Source organism: Bombyx mori, chromosome 14 (assembly GCF_030269925.1).
Source record: "Bombyx mori chromosome 14, ASM3026992v2".
Classification (NCBI taxonomy): Eukaryota; Metazoa; Arthropoda; class Insecta; order Lepidoptera; family Bombycidae; genus Bombyx; species Bombyx mori.
In genome coordinates this window covers 5,308,972-5,335,574 of record NC_085120.1, presented here as the reverse complement: position 1 = coordinate 5,335,574, position 26,603 = coordinate 5,308,972, and the positions used below count along the sequence as shown (strand labels likewise).

The window sequence follows — 26,603 nt, the reverse complement described above, 5'->3', positions numbered from 1 at the left end:
AGAAATTGGGGGAGGTGAAGGACCTCGGTCCTCCTCTTCTTCCCTTCTTCCTCTCAGGAGGCGCCGGAGTCCGACATAACCCGGTCCGTTACCCCCCTCGACCGGGTATCCGTAAATGGATTCCCCAGCGTTAAAAAAAAAAAAAGGCTGTGAGCTCGTTGATCCATCCAAGAAAAAAAAACCCACCTCAAATTGGCCACAAGGTCGTTCTTCGATCTAAGCAATAAAAAGTAGTCCCAAAATTTCGAGGAAGCTCGTATCTGCTGCACGCACGCTGGGAATGACGACTATTGTCGTTAACATTATCAAAGTTTATAAAATAGAGTATACATCGCGTTAAGTAGGCAATATTCTTAGAGAAAAAATATTGAAAACATAATAGTAGGCTAAAAGCCTAAATTCTGAATAACGAACAGAAATAATAAAGAAGTGAATAAGCTTTTATTAAATTTTGAAAACATTGTGCACCAAACTGATTACATTAAATAGTAATTTAAGCTACTTGTAAAAGCGTAAATAACTATCAAACAGAAATCTATGTCCAAGATATAAAGTGATTTACAAGACGGAATTGATTGAAATAAACGAGAAATACTTCACAGCATCATCGCTATAAAGAATTTTGGCATGACGTTGATCAATGTTATAAATAAATAAAACCGTTGCTGAAATCTGTAGAATTATTTGAAACACTAGATTCAATGAGAGTAGCTGTTGAATCTTAATCCGAAATCGCAAATATTGTATTGTATGTAGTTCGCCATGAACAGGGGCCCTTGAGTCACGAGCGCTTCCCGAATGGTGAACGGCATGTTGTTAAGCAAACTGTCGTATGATGTCTTCACTACCAGATCTGAAAATTGAAAATCGACTTATGTTAATTTTGCACGATCTGAGTCCTTAGATATGTCCTTGTCCACAGCAAAGATGTTGCTTAAAGCCTTAATTCTGTCCAAATATCAATTGTTTAACTCTTCGGAGTTTCAAATAGCAACAAAAAAATCAAAGGAATTATTCGTAGAAAATATACAGGCTCCGAATATTACATAATTTTTGCTTTACGAATATAATCACATGGCATAACTGATGCTGAGTTGTCACGTATATTTTCAACTTCAGCAGACCCAATTTATTATTATTATTATTGCTTAGATGGGAGACGAGCTAACGGTCCACCTGGTGTTAAGTGATTACTGTAGCCCATAGACATCTACAACGTAAATGCGCCACCCACCTTGAGATATAAGTTCTAAGGTCTCAGTATAGTTACAACGGCTGCCCCACCCTTCAAACCGAAACGCATTACTGCTTCACGGCAGAAATAGGCGGGCTTGCTAGTTATAACCAAGTATTTTAACAAGTCTAGTAATAACACGATTCCAAAATACCTGGACTGTTGTTGATGTTGGTTCCTGTAGTGTATGGTGCGTTGCCATCTTCAGCATATGTGGTAACTTCGGCATTCGTCAACTGAATGTTGTTGATGTAAGGTATAGTCGCCGTTATTGTTACTACGCCTGTGAATTAAGCTAGTTTTAAACCTATTCTTGCTCTAGAAACTTCAATTGGGGCTTTAAATTCACTTATATATTCTTCTAATGGTGTTCTCCTATTATAATTTGCTTCTTCAAATCCTTGCGTAAAGTGTTTCTCATGAATTACCAATGAGTAAAGATAGTAAGTACGCTGTGATCACGGCCTGAGATTTCATTACCATCAGCGAAGTACCAACCATAGTATGGGTGTAGGCGTCCAGCTCAAGGCGCAATTTCGAAGTCTCAATTACTGTGTAATAAGAGTAAATCTGATTTTCGTACCAGAAATAGTTTGAACAGTTCCGACCCATACTAATAAAATGTTGATACCAGTACAAAATATTTGCATTTGCAAGATTTTCCATTTGTAGGTTACGATTTCAATCCCAAAAAATAGATACTGTGCAAATAAGTTTTTTGAAGTCGTCGTGGCCTAAAGGATAAGACGTCCGGTGCATTCGTATCGAGCAATGCACCGGTGTTCGAATTCCGCAGGCGGGTACCAATTTTTGTAATGAAATACGTACTTAACAAATGTTTACAATTGACTTCCACGGTGAAGGAATAACATCGTGTAATAAAATCAAACCCGCAAAATTATAATTTGCGTAATTACTGGTGGTAGGACCTCTTGTGAGTCCGCACGGGTAGGTACCACCGCCCCGCCTATTTCTGCCGTGAAGCAGTAATGCGTTGAAGTCGGTTTGAAGGGTGAAGCGTCCGTTGTGACTACTGAGACCTTAGACTTTATATCTCAAGTTGTGTAAAAATATATATAAATATTTCATGGTTCATGAAGTTAATGAATTTGCTGCCTATAATAAAAATATTAGGGCATCTGAAGTATATATTGTGTCGCCTACTCGAGAATTACTTTTAGATAAATTAGTACTACTACAATTACTAGACTAAATATTAAAAAAAAAGACTTTGTCTATGAGACCATTTTACATGTACCTACTGTTATATTGGTTATTCTGTACCTTGCCTCGCCTATGGCCCCGGATATACCCTGTATCTCAAATACATTTATTTAATTACTTTCACTCTGGTGGAATTTCAATCACTGGGTGAGCATTTATTGACGTAGAACTAGAATATATTATTAAACTACATATATATAGATACGGCTTACAGATTACTTTTTTTTTTGTTTTTCCTACCTAATCGTTGGTAGCCTATGGGGCTATTTCTACTACGCGCGAGCTGGTAGGTGAGCTCACACGGACTAAACCTTCGAGAAATTGCTAACACTAGCCCTTTTTTTGTTGGACTTCCGCCCTCCTCTTGGGATGGCGAGCGGAGCATGTCGGAGTCGAACAGACTAAAAGTTCCTGTCGCTCAACAACCAACGTCCAAACCTCGCACGAGACAGAACTCATGAAAAGGCAAAGGCGGAAAGTGAAACGTTTAGTACGGAGCATATCTCTCTCATCACCCTCCCCCTCGGGACGCCGGACTGCCGGTCGTCGGCACCACGACCACCGGCCCTCTCGGTCGGCAGGCGATCCGAAGGCCGCCTAGATGGCGCCGGTTAGAGTGAGTTAGCACTAGCCCTAGCAAGAGCAGTGCTTCGCTGAGGATATTTACCATAGCCGACGTAAAGTTTGTCAACCAATTCTATCGGTTCCTGGGCTTTCCTATGGTACTTCATCAGCAGACGAGGTGTGTCGATGGACAATTTTTCCGTTTCAATAGCAAGCACTAGCTTATCTGTTCTCTTGTTGATGCTGAAAAAGTAAAGACACAATTATAATCATTTTAAAAATATATATTACAGCTTTGTTTTCATAAATGGAATAATGGTTATGGAAACATGAAAAAATATTTCAAAACTTGACGTATACAAAACTAGTAATGATTTAGTAACTATAAGAGTGAGACATTTATTGTTTAAGTTCGCTTTGAAACACCCTGGTTTGATATTAATCGTACATACAACAATACAAAAGTCAAATATGAATGAAGACTTCATTCAGTCAAATACTGATTATTGTGAGATAGCTTTTTAAAACCTCATATACTACATACGGGGCTCTACAACTGTTTTGATAGTAACCATCGGAGCTCAACATTCTTCCCAACTATTTCCCATAAAATTTTTGAAATATTCGTGACGTCTTCATAAAAACGTTAATATTCACATAAAGCAACGTACCTCGTTGTCGAGAAATTCAAACTAAACTATAAAGATACTTACTAAAACTCCACGATTTTGGCGTTAAGAAGACCTTGGACTTTCACGTCATTTAGTTCGACAGTAATATTAGAATTGGCAATGTACAATGAGTACTTCTGCAAATATAATGGATCTGGTATAGGTTCGTAGTGGGGTACACACGATGCGTGGTGCTGGAAGTATGACCTGATACAATCTATGTTGAAACTGGGGCAAGGTCTTCGTATTGAATCTGAAATAATTTTTTTTTATTGCAATAATTACAAAATTATAATTTGTGTAATTTTTGTGTCCACACGCATAGATCCTGCCTATTTATGCCGAAAGGGTGGGGGAGCCGATGTACTGTTTAAACTAGACCTTAAAACTTATGTCTCGAGATAGGTAGCGGCATTTACGTGTAGGTGTATTTGAGCTCCGGTAACCACTTAACATCAGATGGGCCGTGCGCTCGTCCAACCACCTAAGAAAAAAATTAAGAAAAAAAAAACATGAATAGATAAGCTCACGCGGCGTTAGCTTCCGATCTTAGGCACGAAAACCCATCGAAAGTTCTTGGACGAGCGCTTTGTATCTGCGATGTAATTCCATCACCTTGGGACTTCAGATAACGAATATACCAAAAACTAAACCTAAATTCCAGTTCTATTTTGTTTCTTTCACTTGTGATGGAATGATGTGGACAGGTGTAGTCCGCCGCCTTTTTCAGTAACTCCCACGCTGTATTCTAGAAATATACTAGAACTTTTTTAATTAAAAAAGATATTACCATAGTCAGAATCCGGATGTTTGCTTGAGGACCTAGCGCAGCTGAAGCAGCTGAACAGCATGAATATCAAACACAGGTAGTTTCTCATTTTGTCCACTTAACGAATGGATTATATAGATAAAGCGATCGTTTAAATACAACGACTCATCGCGTGATTTATACATATAATTATTACGTGTTTGAAAATTGCAGTTAATAGTCTAATCTATAATAATTCATAATTGAGAGTAAATAAGATCGAGCGAGTTCTATTCGTACTAGTTTAAAATGTTTTGTGCTACTTAGGACTGATTTATTGTTTGTCGGATAAAATATATTATTAGCTAATATATACGAATTAAAGATTACAGTTGTTTGATTTATTTTGTTTGGTTTAACGGAATTAAACACTGAAGTACCGGAAACGTCAATATTCTTAACGACTTAATGGATAGTCTTACAAGTAAACCGAATTTTACTTCCTACCGCTAGGAAGCAATTAAGTCGTTGAATCTATTATCTAACAATTATTTTCTTTAAAATTGAATAAAAATATAGGTAAGTGTAAGTTAAGTCTGCAACCTTTTAATTTTGCATAATTATATGTGATAAGGAAGGCGTATTGCAAATTTGCGCAGCTATACTTTTTACTTACTTATCACCAAACTTTGTTTGCCTATTTCTGCCGCGGAGCAGTCATGCAATCCGCTTTGAAGGGTGGGACAGCCGTTACAGTATTGAAACTTAAATCACATGTCTCGTGATGGACGGGTATCCATCACGAGACGTTTTCTTTTTTTTTTAGTATTAAGGATCCTTGCCAACAACTGAACCCGCTCAGCCGGGAAGGTAGGCTTTAATAAAAACTACCCCACCTCACCGAAACAGATCAACGGCTCAAGCGCAGTTATTTGCTAGTGCATCTACCATTGGATGAAAACCGCGACCCGCTAAGTAGAACAGCCGAGAAGCCCAGCGCGCTGATGGTATGAGCTAGTGTCAAATCGAACTCTTCGACGATTTCGAATTACTTATTACTTACTAGTTGCCTCCAAAAGCACTGAAAGAGTATCCATGGGAACGTGTACCGTCGATAGTGGCTCGGTGCTGTGGGAGCCGGGTCAGGGGTATAGTTAGCAGTAGCTACGAGATGACGATATCATAGCATTTAGACGCTGACTTCAGCTTACGATAGGTGAGACAGGCTCAAATTATGGTGAAGATTTTCTTTTTTTTCTTTTTTTTATTGAACTTGTAGGCAGACGAGCACACGGCCCACCTGCTGGTCAGTGGTTACCGTCGTCCATGGACCTTAGCAATGCCAGGGACAGAGCCAAGCCGCTGCCTACCGAGCCAAGCCACTGCCTACCTGCTTTTATAGGAGAGATAACTCTCCTTAGCCTGAAACGGCGTGTTATAAATTTATTTGCATCTCGCTCACACAACAATTATTCATGTAAATTTAAATTCCAATTATCGCGATAATGATGTAGCTATAGATAGGGTAGCTATATATATAGAACACAAGGTATTTGACACACGCCTGAATATCTCGTTAACGACATTTTCAAGATATGTTTGCGTATATACAAGTTCCGAAGTATATTTTTCATTTAGATCGTGGGTCTACCGAACAATTTCACCCGCTCAGTGAACCTAAATGAGTTACCTCCTAAAATGAGTTGTAAATTCGTTAATTATGGTATCTGAAGTACTGTTTTTGTGACCAGTCTAAGGGTCGCTGCAGACGGGTCACTAGCCACATCCACAATCGCCGCCACTTGAAGCTAGAAGCGGCTACAAATGAAGCTAACGCGCGTGACAGCCACTTGTGGCCCATGTTGGACACTTGCGGTCGGTGACTGCTACTTTTTTTAACGCGTGCTTGCAGTATCATAATGGACTCCGGCGATTTGTGGCCGAGCCGACCACTAGAGGCGAGCAGTGGCAATTTGTGGCGTGTGGCGACCACCGGCGTCTACAGCGTGCGGCAATTCAATGCACAATGTATGAAAACAACAGGAAATATGTCGGTGGGTGCGTTTTGTGGTTTTGGCTGGTGGCCCGTGTGCAACTACACTTACGAACAGTCTCAAAAGAAAGTAGTCGTAGTGTAAAAACTGAGACCTTACAACTCATGTCTCCAGGTGGGTAGCGGCATTTTCGTTGTAGATGTCTATGGTCTCCAGTTATCACTGAACATCAGGATTCGTCCACCAATTTAACTAATCCAAATACAAAAAAAAAAAAATAATTACTAATCACATACTGGTATCGTAGAATAATAAAAGTAGTTATAATTAAATTTATAAATTTAATTTAATTTTTTACAATTTTAACAATAAGTATAAGTTATTGTGAGTTTATATAAATTTTAACATTATAGTATTACATTTCTCTGTATTTGGGAGTCGTAGACAGAATGAAAACCGCTTTTGCGGTTTAATCTCGACGTTGACCTTGACCACGAAAACTTTAAAGTATTCTAATAATTCTGATCAGTGCTTCGAGCTAAAGTAATTTATTAAACTAATTGTATTATCACCGGTCTTTGATCTCCGTGGAAGTAGTAGTAAAAGTAGTAAATGAAAATTCCATTGAAAGTTTCTGTCGCATAGATGAAGGTTGGTCATGCTAATAAGAGTATGATGATAATAATACAAAGGATCTTAATGTATTTTGCTTTTCAAAGATAGAAAAAAAAACTATCATCAATTTGACTATCCGTATTTGATGCCGAAATCACAAATGTTGTACTGTATGAAATTCGCCATAAATATCGGTCCTAGAAACACGAAGCCTTCTTGAAGATCTAGACCCAGGTTTTTTCGCACCCTGTCAAATGAATCCGAAACTGCGACTTCTGCAAATGAATTTTTTTTTTTCATTCCTTAGATGGGTAGACGAGCTCACAGTCCACCTGGTGCTAAGTGGTTACTGGGGCCCATAGACATCCACAACGTAAATACGCCACCCACCTTGAGATATAAGTTCTTAGGTCTCAGTATAGTTACAACGGCTACCCCACCCTTCAAACCGAAACGCATTACTGCTTCACGACAGAAATAAGCGGGGTGGTGGTACCTACCCGTGCGTACTCACAAGAGGTCCTACCACCACTAAATTAAGAAGATTAAATTGGATCATAGTTTTAAGTTTATGGCCACATAGATCTATGTAGGCTACAATCGATAGCCAAACACCTCATGAGGCTTGAACGACACCGCTGGAATATCGAGCGTATTTATTAATGGCAGGGCATGTTGTAAGCTCCCTAGGTCTAATACTACCATCCGAAACTAGTTATAACGCAAAGCAATGGGGTCCGGCACCACCATTATTTCAAGACAGTGGATGTTATTTCCTTCATTCCTAAAGCCGGTCATGTTTCTTCAGAATTATTCTGGATAGTTGTGCCGGTCGATTTGGGTTCACAGCAACCCTTAACACATGCGTAAAAATGACTAGGAAGTTGCTTATTTACTATTTAAAATGTAAAGGATTCTAAAATCTGGAATTGTGAATTAATATTAAATAACGTGATTATTCTAGCCTAAGCGAGAATAAGTGGCCGCAATTGTTGATTTACAGGGCTGCTATTTTTTCAAGTTCAACATTAGTATTTTTTTTAAACAAACCTGTCCATTATTTACATCATAATTTTCTGATTTTGACTTAAGAAAATTATTCAAGAAAATAAATTATATTTCTATTCGTTCACCGATGACTTGTGAATCTTTCTATGCCTTATCTACAAATGTAAGCCTGTGAAAATATCAAAGTGTCAAGAAAGATAAAACGTATGATTAATTGTTTACCCGCACTAGTGCTCATTTTAGGACCGATGTAGTATTTCACGTTACTGTCCTCAATGTAGCTGTTGGTTTCAGCTTCCGCTAAATATAGGTTTGTCATATCGGGGAATACTGTTGTGAATGTAATTGTTCCTAAAACGGTTACAAATGTTATTCATTGTAAATAATAATTTAAACTTATCCCGGGAGCGGTTTAAGTGCAGAATGGACATATTACGAAAGTCCATTATGAGAATCGGAGATCTGACTCTGTAGGTCATGGTAGACCAAAAAATTACGGATGAGAATGGTAATAGGATATGAAGACGATGGGGCCACATCTTGATATGCTTTAAAGACGGTTCCATCTTTATATTTCGAGGTAAGTAGTAAGCTTTGTAGGTCTGTGCATCAGATGGGCCAGGCCATGAACTCTGCCGTCAGTCAAACGAGCTGTATCATATATGTATACTATTTTGTATACAATACAACTATTGTTTACTACGTATTAAATTTAAAATGAAAAATTGATGATTTCTACCATAATTTCCCGAAACTCCGTCATTTAGTTCTATTGGTTCTTTCGCCTTTCGACTGTACTTAGCTATCATTTGCGAAGATTCCAGTGTGACTTCCTTCATCTCAGCAGCGAGCACTAATTTGTGAGTTTTCTTGTTTACGCTTTAAAAAAAGTTTCTTTAATGATAATTAGCATTAACTTGGTTATCTGTTTCAAAGAGATAGATGATGACCGAGCTTTGCTCTGTTTTTTTTTTTTTGACAACGCCATCTTGTTGTGTCTTTAAAGCGGTTAGTTGCCCTCAATTAAGAAAAATAGTATTAATATTCGCCAATAGATGTCGGGAAGAGTTGATTATTGAAAACACGAATAAAACAACATTTTCTGAAAATAATCATAGCTAGATCGATTTATCGCCCCCGAAATCGACTGTATACAAAATTTTATGAAAATCATTGGAGCCGTTTCCGAGATTCAGATTATATATAAATACATATACAAGAATTGCTCGGTTAAAGGTATAAGATTAGATATTTTTGACCATATCAGATATCTATGGAATAGTGCAAAAGTCGTCCATGTTCTTAAGTAGCTAAAATACTTACTAAAACTCAACAACTTTTCCATTAAGCCCACCGACGTTAGAATTACGTAGAACGAAAGACATGTTAGCGTGCGGTAAATGAAAAATGATATTTTGTAGCTTCAGGGGATCCGGCACTGGTCCGTGCGAAACCACGCATGATGAGTGTTGTTTGAAGTAAGCCCTTATACAGTTCAAATCGAAATGGGAACAGGGTCTTATTTTGTCATGATCTGAAATCGATAAGTTAAATTTAACTAGTATTGAACGTCATCCTCATTCTCTTGCCCTTCTCCCAGTTACATGGAGTCAGCACAACGTGTTTTCTCCTTCCATACTTCTCTATCATGTATCATTTCTTCGCTCACTCCCTGATGGTATTTGCGTTGGATGCCTATGGTCTCCGGTAGCCACTCTACTACTTATGCTACACTTTCTTTAGTACCAGATTAGTTGCAAGCTCGTCCATATTCATGCAATAAACATATATGTTTTTTAATTCAAAAAAAAACAAAAAAGAAAACAGACTCATACCATTATATTGAACGGCAGCTATATTCGAAGCCTCAACATCGTTTTCAATATTGAAGCATTCACATTGAACAAACAATGCGATAGAGAACCAATAGATTAACATCTTTATTAGCATTTGAACGTCTATTTCCTTTGGAAGTCTCTTTTATACCTCAATTATCGCGTGGCGTATGAACATTACGAGCAGTTAATTACTGAATCGTTTATAACTTTTTATTCAGTTCCGACCGCTAAGGACTGGGTTGCAGAGTCGAATTTACAAATTAATTACACTTTATTACATCCATGATCAATTGTATTGACTCTAACTACTTAATCAACCTAGATGACGTGCAATCTAGCCTATAGATACAACCCATTGAGTTTCTTGCTGGATCTTCTCAGTGGATTGCATTTCGATCCGGTGGTAGATTCGGCGAAGCACTGCTCTTTCTAGGGCTCTTGTTGGCAAATACTCTCAGGTTGAGCCCGTAAGCTCACCTATCAGTTCAATCGTAGCTGGAATAGCCCCTTAGGCTTCAGAGATTAGGTAGGGGAAAAACACACTCATGTACGTAAAAGAGAATTGTTCTACTTATTTAGTTTTCAAAGACGCTTGGGTTTTATTTATTTATTGCTTAGATGGATGGACGAGCTCACAGCCCACCTGGTGTTAAGTGGTTACTGGAGCCCATACACATCTACAACGTAAATGCGACACCCACCTTGAGATATGAGTTCTAAGGTCTTAGTATAGTTACAACGGCTACCCCACCCTTCGAACCGAAACGCATTACTGCTTCACGGCGGAAATAGGCGGGGTGGTGGTACCTTGAAACCGTTATCATACGTTAACGAAAATCGATTTATGAAATAAGTATACATATTTAAAACAACTTGATTTAGAGTCTTATTTTTTTTAATAGAATTGTTTCAAATTTTTCTGAAAAATATTTTATAATAGTTTAGTTATAATAGTTTATTTAAGCTAGGTTAGTTTAGGCTAACAATTAAAATAGCCTCTGGTGTATAATTAACTATTAATGCAATTTATCTAAATAAAATAAAGAATAAACATTATCAACGAATAGTTACCGATGGATAACTAATCTTCAGCACAAATCCAAGAAATCTAATCAATATTATCTATGTGAAAATGAGAGAAAAAAGTCGGAACACTCGCAACAGCGCCGGTCGTAGCAAACTGTGATTAATATTTTTAGGTTTTCGTAAATCAATAATTAAAACAGTAGGCAGCGGCTTGGTATTACTGACGTCTATAAGCGACGGTAACCACTCACCGTGGTGGGCCGTATACTAGTCTGCCTCAGGGACATTAAAAAAAATCAAAGATATTATTAAAACTTCTGTTACGGTGTAATCTCGTATTTATTCTTTTTATTTCATTACTAGCGACCCGCCCTCGCTTCGCTTCGGAAACATTAAAACACACACGAAACCAAAAAAAATAAAAAAAAAAATAAAAAAAAGTAGCCTATGTTCATCACGGACAATGTCGGCTTCTAATGGAAAAAGAATTTTTCAAGTCGGTTCAATAGTTTCGGAGCCTATTCGAAACAAACAAACAAACAAATCTTTCCTCTTTATAATATTAGTATAGATTTCACAAGTTACGAATACTAAGCAGTTTTTGTAGTCACCGACGGCAGGTTGACATTTGAATATTGTACAAATTTAAAATACATTTTTTACATTTGGTTTTCTTCAAAAATAGAAAGTACGTACTTATAGTAAATTAGAGTTTGACAGTTTGTTGGACTAAAGTTATTGTCTCTAGAATCTATATATTAATACGTGAAGCAAAAACTTTGTACCCTTTTTACGAAAATTGCGCGGACGGAGGAGTATGAAATTTCCTATACTTATAGAGAATATAGAGAAGAAGAGCATCCCGATTCCGTTCCCGTCACGAGGACTGTGGTGGATTGGCACACGCTGGGCATCAGCCTGGCTGAATCTGATCCACCATCGCTCCCGTTTAACCCGGACTCTATCCCGTCTCCTCAGGATACCGCTGAAGCCATAGACATCTTAACGTCACACATCACCTCGACATTAGATAGGTCATCGAAACAAGTTGTAGCGGAGGACTTCCTTCACCGCTTCAAATTGTCCGACGATATTAGGGAAGTCCTTAGAGCTAAGAACGCCTCGATACGCGCCTACGACAGGTATCCTACCGCGGAAAATCGTATTCGAATGCGTGCCCTACAACGCGACGTAAAGTCTCGCATCGCCGAAGTCCGAGATGCCAGATGGTCTGATTTCTTAGAAGGACTCGCGCCCTCCCAAAGGTCTTACTACCGCTTAGCTCGTACTCTCAAATCGGATACGGTAGTAACTATGCCCCCCCTCGTAGGCCCCTCAGGCCGACTCGCGGCGTTCGATGATGACGAAAAAGCAGAGCTGCTGGCCGATGCATTGCAAACCCAGTGCACGCCCAGCACTCAATCCGTGGACCCTGTTCATGTAGAATTAGTAGACAGTGAGGTAGAACGCAGAGCCTCCTTGCCACCATCGGATGCGTTACCACCCGTCACCCCGATAGAAGTTAAAGACTTGATCAAAGACCTACGTCCTCGCAAGGCTCCCGGTTCCGACGGTATATCCAACCCCGTTATTAAACTTCTACCCGTCCAACTCATCGTGATGTTGGCATCTATATTCAATGCCGCTATGGCGAACTGTATCTTTCCCGCGGTGTGGAAAGAAGCGGACGTTATCGGCATACATAAACCCGGTAAACCAAAAAATCATCCGACGAGCTACCGCCCGATTAGCCTCCTCATGTCTCTAGGCAAACTGTATGAGCGTCTGCTCTACAAACGCCTCAGAGACTTCGTCTCATCCAAGGGCATTCTCATCGATGAACAATTCGGATTCCGTACAAATCACTCATGTGTTCAACAGGTGCACCGCCTCACGGAGCACATTCTTGTGGGGCTTAATCGACCAAAACCGTTATACACGGGAGCTCTCTTCTTCGACGTCGCAAAAGCGTTCGACAAAGTCTGGCACAACGGTTTGATTTTCAAACTATTCAACATGGGCGTGCCGGATAGTCTCGTGCTCATCATACGGGACTTCTTATCGAACCGCTCTTTTCGATATCGAGTCGAGGGAACCCGCTCCTCCCCACGACCTCTCACAGCTGGAGTCCCGCAAGGCTCTGTCCTCTCACCCCTCCTATTTAGCTTATTCGTTAACGACATTCCCCGGTCGCCGCCGACCCATTTAGCTTTATTCGCCGACGACACGACTGTTTACTATTCTAGTAGAAACAAGTCCCTAATCGCGAAGAAGCTTCAGAGCGCAGCCCTAGCCCTAGGACAGTGGTTCCGAAAATGGCGCATAGACATCAACCCAGTGAAAAGTACTGCGGTGCTATTTCAGAGGGGAAGCTCCACACGGATTTCCTCCCGGATTAGGAGGAGGAATCTCACACCCCCGATTACTCTCTTTAGACAACCCATACCCTGGGCCAGGAAGGTCAAGTACCTGGGCGTTACCCTGGATGCATCGATGACATTCCGCCCGCATATAAAATCAGTCCGTGACCGTGCCGCGTTTATTCTCGGTAGACTCTACCCCATGATCTGTAAGCGGAGTAAAATGTCCCTTCGGAACAAGGTGACACTTTACAAAACTTGCATAAGGCCCGTCATGACTTACGCGAGTGTGGTGTTCGCTCACGCGGCCCGCACACACATAGACACCCTCCAATCCCTACAATCCCGCTTTTGCAGCTTAGCTGTCGGGGCTCCGTGGTTCGTGAGGAACGTTGATCTACACGACGACCTGGGCCTCGAATCAATTCGGAAATACATGAAGTCAGCGTCGGAACGATACTTCGATAAGGCTATGCGTCATGATAATCGCCTTATCGTTGCCGCCGCTGACTACTCCCCGAATCCTGATCATGCAGGAGCCAGTCACCGTCGACGCCCTAGACACGTCCTTACGGATCCATCAGATCCAATAACCTTTGCATTAGATGCCTTCAGCTCTAATATTAGGGGCAGGCTTAGGGATCCCGGTAACCGTACTCGTCGAACTCGACAAAGAGGTCGACGTGCAACCTAACCCATGCATCAGCCCGCTGAGTTTCTCGCCGGATCTTCTCAGCGGGTCGCGATTCCGATCCGGTAGTAGATTCATTCGCGAAACAATTGCTCTTGAGTTGTTAGGTCTCGCTCGGGCAGCTGTTAGCAAATTCCACCCCTCTTGGCTGAGCCTTTGCTCGCCCACCTGTCCTGGTGAAACTAGAAAGGCCTTCGGGCCACCAGTAAACTTTCAATCATAAAAAAAATAAAAAAAAGAAGTAGAGCAGAATGCTAATATTTTTTTTAAATTATGCATATAAAACACATTAAATCAATAAAAAAAGCATTACACACACTACCGTGTATTCGACACAGCACATACATAAAAATATACTTTTTGTTTACTGTCAATTGTCAGACTTTTGTCATGTCCAATTGAGAATAGATTAATATTTTTTGTCTTTAATATAATTTATCTATAGTGCAGTTTTGGCGAACACGGTGATTACATTCTCTAATTTTAATAGTGTTTGACAATAAAACGATAATAATGCTTAAACTTATAATTTTAATTTATTATAGTCGAATTTCGACTACTGCGGGACCACTAGTGATAATAAAATTACATCGATCGGGAAAATCGGGAACAACAAAATAAAAATAATTAACGCGAGATTAAACCGTAACAGTAGATTTCATTCAATTAATGTATAAATTGTTAATTTATTCACAGCCTAATTCTAATCCAAAGTTGCAGATATTGTATTGTATGTAATGGTCCATGAATTTTTTTCCTTCCGTGATAAAACTTTCTAGAACGGCACCTGGCATAGAAGCTATCAGTTTCTGATACTCTCTTTCGGCTACACGATCTGGAACAACAAATTTAAGAGCTCTTTACTTCGGCCCTTTATCGGTAGGTTTGATAGTAATCGTTCATAATAATAGTTAATAGTATACTGGTGGTAGGACCTCTTGTGAACTGGTGGTAGAACCTCTTGTGAATCCGCGCGGGTGGGTACCACTGTAGAAGTAGTTGTAGTAGTTTTGCTTCTAACTGTATTAGGTAGGCGCGGACACGAAGGATGGTTTACCCAGTGAGTATAAATATGTACTGCTTTAAATAGTTTATTGTAGATACAAATATACACAAACAAACTATAACAAGAGGGGTACCATAAAGAAGTAACATATAGGAGTAGTAAAGCACTGACACGAACGATAGGTAGCACAGCAAATATCGATGAGTACTGCCCGCAGTTTCTTAAGATTCCGAAGTGTTGAACAACAATAATAGATGATTGCCTGAATTCATAGGCGACAGCGATTTTGTGGAATTGTAAGGCGGTTGCCCAAGTAGTGGCGAGTAAGTGAGTCGCCACATCACTCCCCCGGCGAGACCGTGGCTTCGGTCGATAGTAATCAGGCAGTTTAATCTTTCGGCCGCTTCTTGTGGTCTTTTCAACAGGCTTGGTTGCAGACACACCTTCTGGAACTCTCGTCATATAGGCCGGCTTTAGACGATCTATGGAGACATTTACAAGCTTCCCTCGAACTTTGACAGTGAAGAATTTTGGCTGCCTTTTGACAACCTTGAAGGGACCAGCATATGGTGGTACCAGAGAACCACGCACATGATCTTGTCGGATGAAGACATGGGAGGTTGTATGTAAATCGCGAGGTATATAAAATGGTGAATTGCTATGCCAGGATGTCGGTCTCGGTGTCAAATTCGCCATGCATGCACGTAGACGAGTTGCATACTGGGTGACGTCAGACACTTTGTAGTCTTCATTTGGTGAAATGAATTGACCTGGCAGACAGAGGGGCTCGCCGTACACCAGCTCTGCAGGAGATGCGTCAATGTCATCCTTCCAGGAACTGCGCATGCCCATCAGTACGAGAGGAAGTGCTTCAGTCCATTGCGAAGGTGTATGGCACATGATGGCTGCCTTCAACTGGCGATGCATTCGTTCGACTATTCCGTTGGCGGCGGGGTGATATGCGGTAGTCCGGAGGTGGTGAGCACCTATTAATGCAGCTATGGCTTTGAATAAGTGACTCTCGAATTGACGACCGCGGTCGGTAGTTACTCTCAGTGGACATCCAAATCTGGCAATCCAGCCGCTAACGAGAGCGGCAGCACAAGCTTCAGCTGTAATTTCGCTGAGTGGTATCACCTCAGGCCATCGGGTGAAGCGGTCAATGACAGTGAGGCAGTACCTGAAACCAGCAGACAGATTTAGAGGCCCTACGATGTCAAGATGGATATGAGTGAATCTTGACGAAGGGGTAAGGAAAGAGGAAAGAGGAGAAACTGTATGGCGACTTACTTTACTTCTCTGACAGTTTAAGCATTGTCTTGACCACTCTCTACAGTCTTTCCGAATCCCTGGCCACACAAATCTTTGCGCCACCAGTCGGACTGTAGCGGACGATCCTGGGTGATGAAGTCCATGTAGTGTGTTGAAGACTTGTCTTCGCATATCTTTTGTGATGAATGGTCGTGGAGGGTGCACACTGGTGTCGCAATAAACGGGTAAGCTACTATACTCAGAAGATAACTTTTCTAATTTTAGAGAACTTCCATTACGCAGAAGATCTTGCAGCTCTGGATCTTGTTCCTGAGATCGTGCAAGATGTTCATAGTCGATACATGGAGCGACTTCATCCACCCGAGAAAGTGCGTCGGCGACTACGTTATCCTTTCCAGGTATATATTTAATATCCGTAGTAAACTGTGATATGTAGTCAAGATATCTGAATTGCCTTGGTGAACATTTCTCCCTGTTTACTGAGAAGGCAAAGATCAGCGGTTTATGATCAGTGAAGACGGTGAAATTTCTCGCTTCAATCATGTGTCGAAAGTGCTTTATTGCCTCATAAACTGACAGTAATTCTCGATCATATGGACTGTACTTCGATTGGGTGGAACTAAGCTTGTGGGAGTAGAAAGCGAGTGGTTCCCAATGTTCACCTTTCCTTTGTTGTAGAACAGCTCCAATCGCTGTGAGAGACGCGTCAGTGACAATCGCAAGATCGGCGGTTGGATCCGGATGAGACAAAAGCGTTGCCTGAGATAAAGAAGTCTTACAGTCCTCAAAGGCTTTTAACATGACTGCATCCATATCCACAGGGTGTGAACCTTTCATTTTAACTCCTGCCAGAGCGTTGTTCAACGGAGCTTGTAACTGGGCGGCGTTAGGTATGAAACGGCGGTAGAAATTAAGCATGCCTAAAAATCTTCGGAGTTCCTTCACCGTTTTAGGAGCAGGAAATTCCTGGATAGCTTGGACTTTAGTGTCCAATGGCTTAGTACCTGTAGCAGATACTTCATATCCTAGGAATTCCACGACAGATTGACCAAAAGTACATTTAGTTGTGTTCACCAGAATGCCATACTGCCGGAGACGATCAAAGAGTTGACGTAGATGACACTTATGTTCCTCTAGCGATGAAGAAAACAGTAATATATCATCAATATATCCATAGGTGAAGTCGAGGCCTAGTAGCACCTCATCTATGAACCTTTGGAATGTCTGAGCGGCATTCCTCAAACTAAAGGTCATAAATGGAAATTCGAAAAGTCCAAAAGGAGTAGTGATGGCTGTTTTAGGTATATCCTCAGGATTAACGGCTATCTGATGATAAGCCTTCACCAAATCAATTTTAGAAAAGATGGAACATCCAGAAACCTGTTGTGAGAAGTCATGGATGTGGCGTACTGGATATCTATCAGGTATCGTTCTCGCATTCAGTGATCGGTAATCGCCACAAGGACGCCATCCGTCATCTTTCTTCTTTACCAAGTGCAGAGCAGAAGACCATGCACTCTCTGAACGCTGGGCTACGCCGCTTGCCAACATATCCTCGAACTCTTTCTTCGCGGCTTGCATACGTGCTGGATCCAAACGTCGAGGCTTGCAAGCAACGGGAGGTCCCGGTGTAGTTCTAATATGATGAACGGTGTTATGCTTAAATGTGGTAGAGAGCATACCTGCTGGCCTTGTGATTTCTGGGAACTCTCTCAGAATATCGTGGAAGTCAGTTTCACCAGTGACGGCTTTGACAGAAGGAAGGTCTTTAGTCATCCCGATAGGTGTCGCGACTGCAGACAGAGAAGTGATGCCATCAATAATACGTTGTTTTCTGCAATCGACGAGTAAGTTGTAGTAAGACAAGAAATCCACTCCGATTATGGGCTTAGATACGTCTGCAACAGTGAATTTCCACGCGAAGTCTCTTCTTAGTCCAAAGTCTAAATGAAGAGTTACAGGGCCATAGGTGTGTATAATAGAATTATTCGCGGCTACGAGATCATATTTCGACTTGGTACAGGGCGCCTTCACAGCCGACCGTGGAAAAACACACAAATCGGAACCAGTGTCCACTAGGAACTGCATTTTTGAAGTACGGTCGGTGATAAAAAGACGGCCTGAAGAATGTGGGCAGTCGTTGGCCGCTACTTCCGACCGCCCCAGGAGTTTTCCGACGCGAAACTGCATGGCTGTTTGCACTTATAAGCTTTTGTCCCATAAGTAAAGTGGTAGAAACAGTAAGGGTGATCTGCGGGTGGTTGTCTAGGCTTGGTGCGACTTTGAGGACGACCGTTCCAACGGCGCCTAGATCTATTTCTCGAACGGCTTCTTCCAGCCACCTGTTTAGAGAGCATGCTGATTTGCTGTGTCAGCGAATTGATTTGCTGGGCCATCTCAGTCATCGTCGGATTGCCTTGCTCATTGCCTTGGGCTTGGGAAGACGCGCTTGCCACCTGTGGTACTGTTGGGGCCATTTCATATACGACATCTGCCAAGTCACTTAGCTTCTCCATTGACGATCCTTTAATCGTAGCGACTGCTGTTTGCACGTTCACAGGCAGACGACTGGTCCAGATAGTTATTATAAAATCAGATGGAACGTCTGAACCAGCTAGACTTGTCAAGTGGCGTAGAAACTGAGACGGTTTCCGATCTCCGAGTTCTTCGTGCATGAGAAGTTGTCTTACACGCTTCTCCTGTGATATTGATAGTCGCTTGATCAGCTCTGTTTTGAGTTTTTCGTATTTATTTGAAGCTGGCGGTTTCGTTATGATGTCTCTTACCTCCTTGGCGTACTGTGGTTCCAGGTTCGCTGACACATACGTAAACTTAGTATCGTCCACAGATATCCCTGAGAGCTTAAATTGCATCTCTATCTGACTGAACCACATTTCTGGGTCCTCTGAGCAGAATGGCGGAATGCGCACACCAACTCTGTAGATCTCTTGAGACATCTTTGGATCTTCTTTTTGGGCCATACCGGATAAATATTCAAATACGCTCAGTACGTATGACTTGGACCACCGGTTAAAAATATTTTGCGTCTACCTTGTTGAACAAAAATGTTATAGCCGAAAACGATAATGTATACGATAATTAATTATACATTTAATCCACTTATCTTCGGTTCTTCTTGCTGTCGAGGGTCACCACTGTAGAAGTACCACTGTAGATGTAGTAGTTTTGCTTCTAACTGTATTAGGTAGGCGCGGACACGAAGGATGGTTTACCCAGTGAGTATAAATATGTACTGCTTTAAATAGTTTATTGTAGATACAAATATACACAAACAAACTATAACAAGAGGGGTACCATAAAGAAGTAACATATAGGAGTAGTAAAGCACTGACACGAACGATAGGTAGCACAGCAAATATCGATGAGTACTGCCCGCAGTTTCTTAAGATTCCGAAGTGTTGAACAACAATAATAGATGATTGCCTGAATTCATAGGCGACAGCGATTTTGTGGAATTGTAAGGCGGTTGCCCAAGTAGTGGCGAGTAAGTGAGTCGCCACACCACCACCCTGCCTATTTCTGCCGTGAAGCAGTAATGCGTTTCGGTTTGAAGGGTGGGGCAGCCGTTGTAACTATAGTGAGACCTTAGAACTTATATCTCAAGGTGGGTGGCGCATTTATGTTGTAGATGTCTATGGGCTCCAGTAAGGGCAGGGTGGGCAGGGTGGTGGTACCTACCCGTGCGGACTCACAAGCGGTCCTACCACCAGTACTTTTCTGTGTACGTCTTTTATTAATCGTGGAAGTCGTCCGTGAATAGGTGTTAGGTATTTACTTTATTTAAAAAAATTATAGCTGTTTTAGGGATTTCAACACTGGCACACTCGCATCGTAATGAGTTACGAGTGTAGAGCCAAGGATAAATCTAATCGAAGTGAATCGAATCGAAAGAATCAGTACAATTCTTACCCAAACTGGAATATAGACCTATTCCCATTGTATATTTCGTGTTACAATCCTCAATGTACGTGAAAACTTCGGCGTTGTTCAAATCAAGATCGCAGATGCTCGGAAACACCACAGTAAAACTCATAGGTCCTGAAATTAGATGGTGAAAAGTAATTAATTACAAAGAAAAGTAATTAAATTTGTGAAACTTAAATCTGAGGGTTTTTTTTTTATTAATTTTTATTGCTTAGATGGGTGGACGAACTCACAGCCCACCTGGTGGTAAGTGGTTACTGGAGCCCATAGACATCCATAACGTAAATGCGCCACCCACCTTGAGATATAAGTTCTAAAGTCTCAGTATAGTTAGAACGGCTGCCCCACCCTTCAAACCGAAACGCATTACTGCTTCACGGCAGAAATAAGCAGGGTGGTGGTACCTACCCGCGCGGACTCACGAGAGGTCCTACCACCAGTAATTACGCTTATTATAATTTTGCGGATTTGATTTTTATTACACGATGTTATTCCTTCACCGTAGAAGTTAATCGTGAACATTTGTTGAGTACGTATTTCATTAGAAAAATTGGTATCCGCCTGAGATTCGAACACCGGTGCATCGCTCAACACGAATGCACCGGACGTCTTATCCTTTAGGCCACGACGACTTCACGTTATTTACAAATGTCCTTAAATGTAAATGCCCTTGCAAATTCTTGATATCAGCAGGGGATCTTCAGTAGAGTGTACTGTTACCCCTTCTATACGCCCTCTCTAAGCCAATGACATCCGCACCACAAAGGGGCACCTTCGGAAGTGGTAGGAAGTCGTAGAGCTCGCCTTATTACCAGACGACTGAACTTACTTTTAGTCCTTTCCATTCTCTTTTATCACTATTGTGACAATGCAGAGGCTATTGAATATTCTACCTCAGTGGCTGGACCGATAGATAGTCGCGGTCAATGTGGGAAAGACTGTAATACTTCTCTACCATCCGGGCCGTACTAGAGTTGTTCCTAAGAAACTCAGTCTCTTCTTTCAGTCTCTGCTGTCACCTGGTAATGTATCATCTCTTGTCGCCGTCTCTGTGAGTGAGGTTATAGGCCCAGCCAAAGGCCAGGCAGTACGTCAAGAATTATATCATCACCTGGAATCAGGATCTAGTAGCTTTCGGGAATAGGCTCATTTGTAACATGTACGACCGAGCCACAAGCGGATCCCAAGAGTACCTTCGCAATATTGCCCAGCTGCACGTGGGACTACCTGATGTTAAGACGCTGTCACCGGAGCTCTCAAACCTTTCGATAAAGATACAGAGCTAAATGATTCTCGACAGCTCTGGGACCTCAGAGAACATTGAACTACCTACCCCCTTTGGGACTGAGTTTCAACCAGTACCGGCTCCCACGTCCTTCCCCTTGTTTATTCCTAAATGGTGGCCCCTTTTAGGGACCGCTACTGTACTAAGTGCAGTTTTTTACCACGAGATTATTGACCCCCATCCCCTTAGGGATGGGCATTAAACCGGTCCTCTCCCCAAAAATGGATGCCGCAAAACATCCCGACATATGGGATAAAAGTTTCAATTGTATAACGACTGCCTACATTTGGGAATCGTCATTGATGACGCCATTAGTTTATTAGTAAATTCATTAAAACAGTAGAGTCAACGATATATCATAATAAAGGTATTCGCTTCGTCTGCTTCTGTTTGTGCTATCATGGCTACCTTGGCCTTTAACTCCTTGATCTGAGAATACTCGTACTAGAATAAAACTTAAACATTCGTATTCTTTTTGCGAATAGGAACTAGCTGTGATCAATCAAAGTATATATCCAATGACTTTAAACTTTAATCTCGAGATGAATTGGAGTATTTACCGTAATCACACGTGGCATTATCACTTCTCACAATGGGCTCTTTACCCTTTCTATTGTACTTGAATGTTACTTGTATCGATTCCAATCTTACAGAGTCCACTTCTATTACCAATACCAGTTTCTGAGTTTCTTTGTTTATACTGCAAAAAGCCAATCAGAATGATTTTAACCTAAACCAATATTTTAAATGTGAAAATTTGTTTTTTGGACATTTGTGACACAGTTATGCAAGATGACAAATTTGAATTAATTTACGCTTGATTTTTTGAAATAGCATACAGGACACTTCAATTGTGACCAAAGCAACGTCGGATATATCCGCTATAATAAATAAAGAACCGTATTTGGAGGTTCGTGATTACATACCACAAATCAGTAAATCGACTAATAGTAAGTACCAAAGAATATAATATGGTTCATTCTTAATGAATTAAAAATAAACGTAGGTAAAATCTTGGGTCACATCTAATTGACTCCAACTTTGAGATGTGTAGTTTTCGCCCGTTTGAGAGGTTGTTCTATTTTAATTCATCATCATCATCATCATCTCAGAATTTCCTAGTCCACTGCTGAAGTCCACTCTCTTCTCTCTTTTTCAACCCGTGTCCACCCAATGCGGGGTGTAGGTCTCTTCGAGTGCACCCCATTCTCTTCAGTCCCTTTACTTTTACTGGTGGTAGGACCTCTTGTGAGTCCGCGCGGGTAGGTACCACCACCCTGCCTATTTCTGTCGTGAAGCAGCAATGCGTTTCGGTTTGAAGGGTGGGGCAGCCGTTGTTACTATACTTGAGACCTTAGAACTTATATCTCAAGGTGGGTGGCGCATTTACGTCGTAGATGTCTATGGGCTCCAGTAACCATTTAACACCAGGTGGGCTGTGAGCTCGTCCACCCATCTAAGCAATAAAAAAAACCTTGCCCTTCGCATCCAGTCCCTACCAACAGCTTTGATTTCTTTTTCTGCTGAACATAGGCCTCTCCACTTGATGTCCAGTGCGGCAGTTTGCTTGTATCCAATGTGACCTACCGATTTTCAGTAGATTGTCGTTCCATCTATTTTAATTAAGTAATGTATAAAAAGACTCCGCTGGATACAGGCAGCGCAGGACCGGTCTTTGTGGCGAGGCTTGGGGGAGGCCTATGTCCAGCAGTGGACGTCTGTGGGTTAATAATAAGAAGAAGATAAAAAGACAAAGACGTAACATCGTATTGAAGATTACTTACTAAAACTCAACAATATTTCCATTAAGACCTCCGACTTCTACATTATTGAGTTCCATAGTTATATTAGAATTTGCTATGTTTAATCTGTAATGGTTGAGAAGCAGTGGATCCGGTACTGGCTCCCGTGCTATTTGACATTTTGAATTACTAGAGAAATATTCTCGAATACAGTCTAAGTCGAAGTTCGGACAAGGTCTTTCGATGTTTTTCGGATCTGAAAATATATTAAATCGTTGATCACCAAAATAATAATTAATTTATCATCATCCGTCATCCACGATCCATCATTAACCAGCTACCATTTTGTAAAATTATTCGTCGGTCTCTGAAGCTGGCCAATTATACGGTATTCAATCGAATAACCGAAAACAATTCTTATAAAGAAACATATTATGTTGAAAATACAAAAAAAACGAAAGCGAAACTATAGAATCAAAAACCAATGAAATAAAAGAAGAGAAATAGAGAAAAGAGAATAAGCAAAAAGTGTCTCCCTACGACACGTTGCATTGTTAATATACTAATGGAAATATAACCCAAAAAATTAATGGCCAGTCCTAAAACTAATACAAAATTTTTATTTAGAATAATGCGAGTATAGCGGCATGCGACGCCAACCCTATAAAATGAGAAATGAGGATAAGGAGAAGAATATTTTTATAAACAAATGCTTTACTATCACATCACAAAGCTATTGTTGTTATGTTGCTCATTAAAATTGTTTTATTTTAATCATTTAAACTTCATTTCACTCATTTAAATTTTGATTTCTCTAAAGTGGATTTTGTTAATTTTTTATTTGTTACAAAAATGATTTATTTCCACATTAACAAATGAATTAATCTGATTCGAAAATGATTTTTGTTATTGTTATACATCACGCAAAAAATAGGAATGGGCCTAAATTTTTTAATTAAAGACTGATTGTAGGCTGTATTTTGATTCTGAATGGGTACTAGTATCTATTTCCGTTACGGACCAGTCATGTTTTATGATTTGAAGCACAGCCTCAAACACAATATAGGCTTTGATCTCACATTTCATATCATCAGGGTCCCCCCTGGGGAAGGGTATTTTCATAATATTATTATGATGTATATTTGTGGACTCTCGTAATCGTTAAACACTACCGGTGCTCTGAGCTCGATTACGTAGTCTAATCAAAAAGCAATATTGAAATAAATCTGCATACCATCGGCAGGATCCAGATTCTTGTCACAACCAAATTTTTTAGCTGTAATCAAACCGAAAAGGGCAAGACACGAGTACCATACAAGCCTCATTGTAACAGTTTAACCGCTTTCTAGAAAACCTCCCACTTTATATTATTTACAACATATTTTATAAAAAGAAACTAGTTTGTATAATTCCTTCTGTGTATTGAAAGCATTGTGTAATATTTGCTGGATATTACGAAGGTGTTTTATGTTGAGTTTCTTGTCATATTATCGCTCGTTTACATTAAATATTATATTGACTTTGTTGCTGTAACTATGATTTAAAGCAGAATCGATTTGCGCATCTGGGTAAATAATCTAAATACAAGTTTGATATCAGCAAACTCTAGAGTTGTGTTCAACAGTGAATTGAAGTGAATTCGAGTTAAAACTCGAATAAGGGCCAAAAAATGAGATTTATAATATTGATGACAAGAGATTAATGTTACATTAGACACGAAGTTAATAAAATAAACTGCGGATACAATAGTTTATTCAGAAGAACGTGATCAGGTTCTAATACTCTTTTAAAGAATTCGGAACTTCGAATTCACAAACTTTTTGAACTAAAAACTCCTTTTTGTACATTTCGAATTGAATTCCCTCTTTATATTGCATAATATTCTTATTTACAAAATATAGAACTTCCAATTTAATTCCTTTTTCTACAGAATTTAGAACATCGACAAATCGTTAAATTCGACAAACTTTTTAAATTCCAAAACTCTTTTTTGTTACTAAATCTGGAATAATAACTTTATTTCCTTTTTAATCTCCAACAATCTCCAATGATAATCATCATCATCATCTTTAATGTTTAGTGATGGGAAATTTGGTTTATTTTGTGCATCTCGCATTAAAGCTGAAAGTTGCACTTTTATTTTTTATTTTTTTTTATTGCTTAGACGGTTGGACGAGCTCACAGCCCACCTGGTGCTAAGTGCTTACCGGAGCCCATAGACATCTACGACGTAAATGCGCCACCCACCTTGAGATATAAGCTCTAAGGTCTCAAGTGTAGTTACAACGGCTGCCCCACCCTTCGAACCGAAACGCATTACTGCTTCACGGCAGATATAGGCGGGATGGTGGTACCTACCCGCACGGACTCACAAGAGGTCCTACCGCCAGTAAAAACTTTTTAAGCAGGATTCATGAACAGCACTAACCAACTTGAGACAAATGAATTATTATTTTGTTATTTGCATCAAACGAGTAAACATGCTCAACAATAAGGCTATATATTTAAATCTTTGTTTATATACATCAAACCAGATGTGTAATTTGGCGCATTAACGTATGTTCTATGACGCATAATCAATTATAGATATTATCTCAAGTGTACGAACAAAACGAGACTGCAAGTCCATAATCTTAATGTTATAAATGTGAACATGAGTTTGTTGTTTGTTTGTCCGTTTGTTTGTCTTTGTTTTATGACGAAACTGAGAATCAGATTGACATAATTTTTTTGAAATTATGATTTTGATTTTGAAATTTTGATTTTTGAAAAGTGATAGTAATCATTAGGACAGACGAGCGATGTAGGCTACCTCTTATGCAAAAAAAACATCTTATTCCCATTGGAAGCTACACTGACACTTTTTCTTGACCACGCGGACGAAGCCACGATCAACACCTAGTGTCTCATAAAATTTATATTAAATTAACTGTCTATCATCCTTTGGGTTTCATTATCTGGGTCTGGACCAGTGCTTACAGAGCGTAAAAGTATCGAAAGTGGATCCGAGGGATCCGGCAAGACATGTTTTGGGCGACAGCGGCTTTGCTTTGCTTCATCACCTGGGTCGGATATGTAGTTAGCGATGGTCACGATCAGAGGGCTATCGTGCCGCACTGCTTTTTCAAAATAGCGTTCTGACGCTTCTCTAAGATACTTATTTATCGGTTCTAGATTTACGTCGTCGTGAAGATCTAAATTCCTCGCATACCACGGTGCTCCGACAGCTTTCCTGCAGAAACGGGATTGGAGGACCTGGAGAGAGTTAATGTATGTACGGGCCGCCTGAGCGAACACTACACTTGCATGGGTCATGACGGAATGTATGCAAGTGTTGTAGAGTGTCACCTTGTTATGAAGGGACAATTTACTTCGCTTGC

General features: G+C 40.4%; 4 protein-coding genes across 5 annotated transcripts in view; 1 reads left to right on the top strand and 3 right to left on the bottom strand.

Annotated features, from left to right (window-relative positions):
- Positions 1-26,603, top strand: part of LOC101746132 (carbonic anhydrase-related protein 10) — a 141,600-nt gene that overhangs the window by 6,697 nt on the left and 108,300 nt on the right. The window lies entirely within an intron of this gene.
- On the bottom strand, positions 425-4,571 carry LOC101746410 (fibrohexamerin-like). The gene is made up of 5 exons (XM_012695788.4): positions 4,484-4,571; positions 3,736-3,946; positions 3,126-3,265; positions 1,389-1,517; positions 425-853 (listed from the first exon to the last, which is right to left on the bottom strand). The coding sequence occupies exons 1-5, from the start codon at positions 4,569-4,571 to the stop codon at positions 699-701; spliced, it is 723 nt and encodes a 240-aa protein (XP_012551242.1). The 3' UTR covers positions 425-698.
- LOC110386229 (uncharacterized) lies at positions 6,767-11,776 on the bottom strand. Its single transcript, XM_062671984.1, has 4 exons — positions 9,382-11,776; positions 8,798-8,937; positions 8,281-8,409; positions 6,767-7,325 (listed from the first exon to the last, which is right to left on the bottom strand). The coding sequence occupies exons 1-4, from the start codon at positions 9,441-9,443 to the stop codon at positions 7,183-7,185; spliced, it is 474 nt and encodes a 157-aa protein (XP_062527968.1). The 5' UTR covers positions 9,444-11,776; the 3' UTR covers positions 6,767-7,182.
- Positions 14,485-24,648, bottom strand: LOC101746274 (fibrohexamerin-like). Its single transcript, XM_038015292.2, has 5 exons — positions 24,458-24,648; positions 23,266-23,479; positions 22,042-22,181; positions 20,182-20,310; positions 14,485-14,808 (listed from the first exon to the last, which is right to left on the bottom strand). The coding sequence occupies exons 1-5, from the start codon at positions 24,546-24,548 to the stop codon at positions 14,660-14,662; spliced, it is 723 nt and encodes a 240-aa protein (XP_037871220.1). The 5' UTR covers positions 24,549-24,648; the 3' UTR covers positions 14,485-14,659.